Source organism: Nicotiana tabacum, chromosome 1 (assembly GCF_000715075.1).
Source record: "Nicotiana tabacum cultivar K326 chromosome 1, ASM71507v2, whole genome shotgun sequence".
NCBI classification, from domain to species: domain Eukaryota; kingdom Viridiplantae; phylum Streptophyta; class Magnoliopsida; order Solanales; family Solanaceae; genus Nicotiana; species Nicotiana tabacum.
In genome coordinates, this window is record NC_134080.1 from 45000780 (window position 1) to 45010096 (window position 9317).

At 45.7% G+C, this 9317-nt stretch overlaps 2 protein-coding genes across 2 annotated transcripts; both read right to left on the bottom strand.

Annotated features, from left to right (window-relative positions):
• Positions 1–4573: 4573 nt before the first annotated feature.
• LOC142162655 (uncharacterized) lies at positions 4574–5477 on the bottom strand. The gene is made up of 2 exons (XM_075219074.1): positions 4731–5477; positions 4574–4636 (listed from the first exon to the last, which is right to left on the bottom strand). Exons 1-2 carry the CDS (start codon positions 5475–5477, stop codon positions 4574–4576), a joined length of 810 nt encoding a protein of 269 aa, XP_075075175.1.
• A 167-nt stretch (positions 5478–5644) lies between these two features.
• On the bottom strand, positions 5645–8903 carry LOC107760480 (uncharacterized). Its single transcript, XM_075219078.1, has 4 exons — positions 8496–8903; positions 7858–8436; positions 7141–7809; positions 5645–7045 (listed from the first exon to the last, which is right to left on the bottom strand). The coding sequence occupies exons 1-4, from the start codon at positions 8901–8903 to the stop codon at positions 5645–5647; spliced, it is 3057 nt and encodes a 1018-aa protein (XP_075075179.1).
• Positions 8904–9317: the final 414 nt, after the last annotated feature.

Here is a 9317-nt window from a genome sequence, read left to right on the forward strand (position 1 = left end):
AGAACATAGTTGAATAAATAAAGATTGAAACTAGCAATATGTATTCAGATAAACAAGAAGTTCATCCCCCAATAGGTTCCATCAAAACCTTAGACAAAAGATTTAGCTACTCATAACTATGGGTAAACAAACTAAGATAAGATCCATCATAAACTAGCAATCAAAATCAAAGAAAAGAAGAAAGATGTTTTGGGTGATCTCTCACAATTGTTTTTCTTGCCAAGATACTTTAAAAATCAATACATGCCTCTCTTGGGCGAAGTCTAGTGTTTAAAATAGGTTTTAGGGCTAAAAATCCCGTGTTTGCACTTTAGTCCCTGCATTTTTCTCGCGCCTGCCGCGGTTCTGCCGCGGTCGCGGTGGAACCGCGGCCAAACAGCTCCTCTGAATCTCCTTCTGTCCACGAGTATCCTTCACCGCGGTTCTGCCGCGGTCACGGTGGAACCGCGGCAGAGTCATTTTTCTGATTCTTCAGCCTGTTTTTGCGTGGTTCACTTGGGACATTTCACGGTTGGCCTCTCTTTCTTCATTTTTTGACTCCAAAAGTGTTCCCTAGCCTTCCTTAGTCATATATAACCTGCAAATCATGAAAAACACTAATAAGAGCATTTTGTTATCACTTTTATTATTAAAACTATGCAAGAAGGCGGTTATTTAGGGCCTGAATATAGTTAAATTCACCTATTATCAACACCCCACACTTAAACCCTTGTTCGTCCTCGAGCAAGCTAAACCACACTTAAAAGCCTAACCGTTTGATGCTTTACCCCAAATATGTCACACCCACCATTTTGACGGAACAACCTAAGCAATGTGTCGGTCATACCCCAGATGCAGACTCTACTGCCATGACACACTTGCGCTCACTCTAGTTACTCTAATAGAGGTGAAGACTTACTTTTCCTTCCCGAGTCACATTCCCTCACATCAAAAGTCTGAGAGAAGTTCCACACGCATAAAATTCAAACACAAGGAACTGAAGATAGAAAGAATTCACTCACTCTCAGCAAAGAACATTCACATGCCGCACAGACACCATAAGCTTGCCCCTAGTATAGTACTCTACTAATCGAGCTGTTTTAGTCAAAGATCAAGAGGTCTTTATTTGGTTGTAATGTAGGCTAAGGGATGGGTAGGATACATTTGGATGTAGTGACTAACCTCCCTAAGCACTTTTAATACACACTTCCTTTTATCTCAATTTCCCTGCTCAGCCTAATCATTCCTCCACATTTTTGTTTCACAAGTGACCCCTACTTTCCTTTAGGTGCAACTGGCTTCTTTTTTTTTTTTTAAGGTACCAGTGCACCATTCAAATAATTCATTCCTGATTCCCCATTGTTTTTTCGCTAACTCCCTACCACCCCACACTTTGACTTTTGTATGTTCTTTAGTGATTCAAGTGCTTTTCGGAGGTATAGGTTCAAACAATCAAGCTATTCAAACACAGGGATATAGGTCATTATAGGGTTATCAGAGAACAGGCTTCAGGCTCAAAGGGGTTAACTATGGCAATATAGACAGGTGGATTCACCATTATATGTATGCTTACACAAAGAAATGCCTCAATCATCTCTAAAACCCAACAACTTCTATTTCGCTTTGCAAACACACAGGGCAAGTTCTAGGTATCGCACGCACGCACAGAATGCAAGTAAAATCTCACACACACTTAGCATGTAACTCGTTCGGGATCAGTCTATCAACACACTCATACGAGCGTTCAAGCAAAGCAAGATGTGCAAAATTAAGGCATAGATTTACAAGTCCACAACTGAGCCTAGACGTCACACTCTCAAGTTCATTTTAGTTGGTTGCAGGTGTGTACATCAGAGGTAGCATTCTAGCCTTTACCCATCTTAGTCTTAACTACAAAAGAAAAATTTACCTAACCCGGTTCAAGAAAAACCCTTGGAAAAGAACCGTGGCCAAAAGAAAAACCAAGGGGGACTTACTACACTACCTAAAAAGAAAAATAAATAAATAAAAAAAAAACTTCATGGACTACTTCCCTCAAGAGTACTGTCCCAGTGGTCCGTCCTCAAGAAGAGTCCTCTACCTTTAAAATTTTTTATTTTTTTTATAAATATATCCAACTTGGACCCTCAAGAGACCCGTCGACAAGTGTCCGTCGTTGGGCCAAGTTAGACTCCTAATATAATTACAGTCAATTATATACAACAACATCAATTTCATGCTACAACACACACAATGTCTATGTACAGTACACATATAACTAGAGCAAGTCTCCCACCCCACACTTAAAATCATGGCATGTCCCCATGTCATATCACGAAAGTAAAGAGCAGAAGGGTAAGAAGACTTCCCTGAGACTCAATCAGAGTCGGAGACTGTGCTGGGGTCGACATGGCAAGCTCTCCCCAAAGCACGGAACCAGGCCATGAACCTGTTCTCAGATCGGGCCTGCCTCTGAGACATGGCATCCATCCGTGTGTGTAGGCCATCCACTGAGGTGCGGAGATCCGCGACCTCTTCCTCCATGGAACGCAGCATAGGCCTGGTAGACTGAGATCTGGCAAAGCCTTCCCCAGTATGGGGGTGCCGAGAGGGTCCGGCATTGTCATTAGATCTCCTGGACGGTGCAAGAGGAACCGGGTCATCAGCCTCAACATCTATCACAATTGTTGGAATGGTGCTTCAGGTGCCAATGCTCCATCAGCAGGATCGGTGGGGACCCTCCTCCGCAAGCACAGTGCAGTCACCAAGGAAGGGAAGTAAAATCCCTTTGACAGCAGCGGTCCCCGCAAGACCATTTCGTCACCAATTACCTGTGCTGCATCAAAATCCTTCTTCGTCACGAAGCACCAAGTCAATAGGGCTCTGTTGAAGTTCACGTCTGTGGTGTTGCTGGATGGCATGAACCGGCTGCAGATGACAGTCAACCAACACTTAGCCAAGTGTGTGAAAGAGTTGGATTTCAGGGTGATGTGGTCCTTGATCCAGGTTGGTCGCCCACCAGCACAAAGTACATCAGTCATAACTTCCCACGTGACACCTGGTCTGTCGTGGTAGTAGTCAATATCCCCCGTGAACCGGGGTAGCCTCAATACCTGGCGGATAGTTTCAATTGAGGCATCTACCCTTGTGCCTCGCACAGTCACCTCCCTCAGCATATGTGCTGGGCAGTTCGCGTAGAACTCGCTAACCATCATCTGGTTCGCTGGGCCGGGGTCATAAAAGAGGAATTCCATTTCTCGCCTTCGAATTTCTTCATACATTTCCTCCTGTTCCACGCAGAGGTCTGCCCGGTCAATTTGCAACTCATGAATGAAGTTCTTACCAGCCTTGGCATGAAAATCGTCCTCCGCTCGTTCCGATTCAAACCTGGACTCGTCATATGTCGGCTGTTGGGATGTGCCCACCCCTCTCTTTTGCTTTTTACGGGCCATAATACCTGCAATGAGTCAAGAAAATTCATAACCATCAAATTCATCCTAATTAGTGTCCGTCAGATGGGTACTCAGACTTCGCCACCCGATGGCACCAAAACACCATCCCCATTGAGTTCTTCTTGGCAGACTAGCCACACAAGCAAGGTAGGGAAGGTTACAATCTCCACAGAGGCCTCACAACAGAACTACGTACAACATTCGGCCTACACCACCCCACACTACTCCTGCACATATTATCAAACAGTGACAACACCCCCAATCACCAAGTATAACACCCCCTAATTAGGAGTGGGTATAACCCGCCCCATAATATTACAAAAACTCCAATATTTCGACCCGCATGGTGCATAATAACAACTACACCCCAAAAAAATGATTTCTAGGCTAAAACATCATAAACACCATGAAGGCCCACACACTATGACACCAAACAATTTCACAACAGTACCATACAACAATAAAAATCATGAAAGAAAGCAAAAATTGACAAAAGTTATACTAACCCTACCTAGGGTTAAACTAAATACAATTATGCTAAATTATACTAAGTTAGAAGATGAAATAGAGAGAGAGAGAAAGAGCAACTTACTTGTTTGGTTGAGGGAAAGTGGATGAAGAAGGTGGATAGTAGGGGAGGATGATAATGGAGTGATGTGAAGATGAGAAGAGAAGAGAGAAGATAGAGAGAAGTGGGAGAGAAATTAGAGAGAAGGGAGTGGGGGAGGGGTGTTTTGCTGAATCTGGGCGAATTGGGGGGGTTTAGTGGTAGGTGGGGGGTATTTTGGGTAAAAGGTGAAAAGAAAAAAAAATTAAAACGAAAAACTTACCTGGACCCCGTTTGCGTCTGCCGCGGTTCTACCGTGGTCGCGGTAGACCAAGTTCAGAGGGTCTCCCTGGCCGCGGTTTTACCGCGATCGCGGTATAACCGCGATGGCCTGGGTTCAGAGAAGGGTCAGTACCGCGGTTTGACCGCGTCTCTGATTCTGACATTTTTTTTATGTTACACTTACAACAATTTCGTGGGTTGCCTCCCATGTAGCGCCTGATTTAACGTCGCTGCACGACGCAGGAAGAGCGCATTTAAGGCTCGCTCGACCTCTGTGGTTCAGTCAGATGCAGTTCAGCCCCTTCCTTAGGCTCGCTCATACCCACATACAACTTCAATCTATGACCATTGACTCTAAATGTACGAGAGTCATTCTCAGTGGCAACTTCAACCGCTCCTGACAGGAAAACTTCAACTACTCAAAATGGTCCAGACCATCGTGACTTCAGCTTATCCGGGAACAACCTCAGTCTTGAGTTGTATAGCAATACCATATTCCCAGGTTTGAAGTTCCACTCAACGATGTTCTGATCGTGTAGCCTCTTCATTCTCTCTTTGTACAGCCTTGTGCTCTCAAAAGCAAGATACCGGAACTTCTCAAGCTCATGCAGTTCTGTGACTCTTGACGTGCCCGCAGCTTCCATGTCTAAATTTAGTTGTTTCAGTGCCCACCACGCTCTATGCTCAAGTTCTACAGGTAGGTGACAGGCCTTCCCAAACACTAACTTGTATGGTGACATACCAATTGGTGTCTTAAAAGCTGTCCTGTAGGCCCAGAGTGCATCATCTAACTTCCTCGCCCAATCAGTTCTCATAGCGTTCACAGTTTTCGTTAACACGCTCTTGATTTCCCTGTTGGATACCTCAACCTGTCCACTAGTCCGCGGGTGGTAAGGAGTAGCCATCTTGTGGCGCACACCGTATTTTGTAAGGAACTTCTCGAAGGCTCTATTGCAGAAGTGAGTGCCTCCGTCGCTGATAATCGCTCGTGGTGTCCCAAAGCGGGTGAATATGTTCTTCTTTAGAAACCCCACCACCACTTTCGCATCGTTGGTGGGCAATGCTACAGCTTCCACCCACTTGGACACATAGTCTACAGCAACAAGGATGTACTTATTACCATAAGAGCTGACGAAGGGACCCATGAAATCAATCCCCAGACGTCGAACACTTCTATCTCCTGAATTGGGTTCATGGGCATCTCGTGGCGCCGGGAAATGTTCCCGGTGCGTTGACATTCATTACAACCCTTCACCCATGAGTGGGCATCTTTAAACATAGTCGGCCAGAAAAATCCGGCCTCTAGCACCTTTGCTGCTGTCCTGATCCCTCCAAAGTGTCCACCATAAGCCGATGCATGACAAGCCTGCAAAATAGAAGATTGTTCTATCTCGGAGACGCATCTCTAGATCATGTTATCCAGGCATATTCTAAAGAGATAGGGCTCGTCCCAATAGTACAAGCGGCTTTCTCGAAAAAATCGCTTCCTCTGGACCGATGAAAGGTTGTGAGGAACTATACCACTGGCCAGGTAATTGGCCAAGTCCGCATACCATGGCGCTTCCTGATGAGTGATGGCGAGCAATTGCTCATCTGGAAAAGTTTCCAGAATTTCCTCAACTTCAATTGCATTTTCAGCTCCCTCAAGTTGTGATAGGTGATCAGCGACTTGATTCTCAGTGCCTTTGCGGTCACGTATTTCAAGATCGAACTCTTGCAGCAGCAACACCCAACGAATCAGGCGTGGCTTAGAGTCTTTCTTTTCTATTACGTACCTGAGAGCAGCATGGTCAGTGTATACAATTACCTTTGATCCTATCAGGTAGGGCCGGAACTTGTCGAATGCGAACACCACAGCTAGCATCTCCTTTTCAGTCACCGTATAGTTCAATTGAGCTCCACTCAGCGTTCGACTGGCATAGTAGATTGGGTGCATTAATTTGTCCTTCCGCTGGCCCAACACTGCCCCCACTGCGTAGTCACTAGCGTCACACATTAGTTCGAACGGTTGCTCCCAGTTGGGGGCAACAATGATGGGTGTTGTGACCAGCTTCTGCTTCAACTCCTCAAACGCTACCCTGCAATCATCAAAAAACACAAACGGGTGATCTTTCTCTAATAACTTACAAAGAGGGTTGGTGATTTTGGAAAAGACTTTTATGAACCGCCGGTAGAAACCGACATGTCCAAGAAAACTTCTGATTACTTTGACCGAAGTTGGTGGAGGCAGCTTTGCTATTACATCAACCTTTGCTCGATCTACCGTTATTCCCTTGCTAGACACCCGGTGCCCCAAGACTATGCCTTGTTGTACCATGAAATGGCACTTCTCCCAGTTCAGCACCAGATTAGTCTCGATGCACCGTTTCAGCACACGCGTCAAATTCACCAGGAACTCATCAAATGAACTCCCCACCACTGAGAAGTCATCCATGAACACCTCCATTATATCCTCAACCATGTCAGTGAATATGGCCATCATGCACCGTTGGAATGTGGCGGGTGCATTGCATAGGCCAAAGGGCATCCTCCTGAAGGCATAAATGCCATAAGGGCATGTGAAGGAGGTCTTCTCTCGGTCCTCAGGTGCAATGGAGATCTGATTGTACCCTGAGTACCCATCCAGAAAACAAAAGTGTGACCTCCCTGCCAATCTATCCAGCATTTGATCAATGAAGGGAAGTGGGAAGTGGTATTTCCAGGTGGCTAGATTCAACTTTCGATAATCCATGCAAATTCTCCAGCCTGTGACGGTTCTCGTTGAGATTAGTTCATTGTTGTCATTCTTCACAACCGTCATGCCACCCTTTTAGGCACACATTGAACTGGGCTCACCCAGTTGCTGTCAGAGATTGGGAAAATAATTCCCGCATCTAACCACTTTATCACCTCCTTCTTCACTACTTCCTTCATATTTGGATTCAGCCTCCTCTGATGTTCCCTGGAAGGTTTGTGCCGTTCTTCCAGCAGAATTTTATGCATGCAGTAAGCGGGGCTGATCCCCTTGATGTCTGCCATGGTCCACCCAATGGCAGATTTGCACTCCTTCAATACCTGTAGAAGCTGTTGGACCTGCACATCTAACAAACTAGATGAGATAATAACAGGTAGAGTGGAGTCAGGTCCCAGAAATTCATACCTGAGGTGGGTTGGCAGTGGCTTTAGTTCTAGCTTCGGTGGTTCTTCAATGGATGGATTAGCTGGAGGAGTTTCTCTCTTTCCTAAGTGTAGGGGCTCAAACTCTAGTTCTCTATCCCAGAACCCTCTACCTTCCAATGCCAACACCCATTCTGCCAAGTCCTCACCGTTCACTTCCTCCAAATTCGTCAAACATGCAGCGAGGGGATCCTTAATCGTCAACACTTCATCAGCAGACTGTACGATTACATCCACGGCATCAATAAGAGAGCAATTTGCGAACTCACTTGGGCGCCTCATAGATTTCTGCACATTGAATATAATCTCTTCGTCATTGAGCCTCATCTTAAGCTCCCCGGTCTCACAATCAATAAGAGCTCTCCCTGTGGACAAGAAAGGTCTTACTAAGATGATAGGAATTTCTTCATCCACCTTGCAATCCAATATTACAAAATCTGCAGGGAACACGAATTTCCCCACCTGAATAAGTACATCATCCAGGATCCCAAATGGACGCTTCACAGTCCTGTCAGCCAGCTGTAGAAACATAGAGGTGGGTCTAGCTCTCCTTATGCCCAACCTCTTGTAAATGACCAGGGGCATAAGACTAATGCTGGCCCCTAAATCACAGAGTGCTTTCGCAAAAGCAAAGTTTCCAATTGTACATGGAATAGTAAAACTCCCTGGATCAGAGAGCTTTTCAGCAACAGGTCTAGTTACCACTGCACTGCACGTCTGAGTAAGTGTCACCGTAGCCAAGTCTTGAAAATCAACTTTCCGGGACATTAAGTCTTTCATCATTTTTGCGTATCCAGGCATCTCCTTTAAGGCTTCAATCAATGGAATATTTACCTGAATTTGCTTGAGCATCTCAAAGAACTTTTTGTACTGCTCCTCCTTTTGATGCTTGGCTAACCTCTGTGGAAATGGTGGAGGAGGTCTTTTCTTCCCAATCACTTGGGACTTTTCTTTCTTGGCTACTATCTCTACTACCGGCTCTTCAACTGCTTCAGCAACTTTCTCGGTCTCCTGCTTAGTATTCTTTTCTTCCTGAGCAGGCTGGACTGTCACATCTGTCAACCTTGTGGATTCATCCAGCTCAATGGCTCAATGGGTACCTGAATGAGTGTCTCAGCCTGTATATTGTCACGAGCTCTCTCTCGCTCTTCGTCGAGATCCCTACCGTTATGGAGACTCACCGCCATCAGCTGCTTCGGGCCCTGATCTTTAGGATTGATTTGGGTATCTGCAGGTAGCGTCCCTTGAGGACGATTGTTCAGAGACATTGAAATTTGGCCCACTTGCACTTCAATATTTTTGATAGCTGCATCATGTGCATCTACTCTCTCGTTTATCTTCGCAGTGGACCCAATAACTTGCTGCATCATTGCTTCCAGTCTAGCAAACCCATCGTCCTGTCTTCCACCATGCTGCTGCTGAGGAGGGTGGTACCCCTGCTGCTGATTGTTGTACCCCTGTGGTCTAGAATACGGTGCCATGTTGTTGGGGGGTCTTATACCTCCCATGTTTCCGGCGTTATATTGTGGCTGAGGTGGTCTGTACTGCTGCTGAGTCTGCTGACCCCAGTTCTAATTTCCCTGTCTCTGACCCCCATAGTTAGCAACATAGTTCATATCTTCAGGGTGCTGCTGATGATGATCAAGCTCTGTATTCCAAGGATTACCAATTGGCTGACTAATGCAAGATGTGCACAGGCCCCCATTGGTAGTATCTACTATGTGTACCTGCTGCTTCTGCCCTGATTCCTCCACCTTTTTGGTGAGGATGCTCATTTGTGTCAGGAGAGTCGCCATATTTTCAGCCATAGTGTTTGAAGGATCAAGAGGCATTGAGTGCACCACTGGAGTTATGGGTGCATTCCTGGATGTCCATCCCGAATTCTGTGCCATTTTATCTAGTAAACTCTGACCTTCACTCCA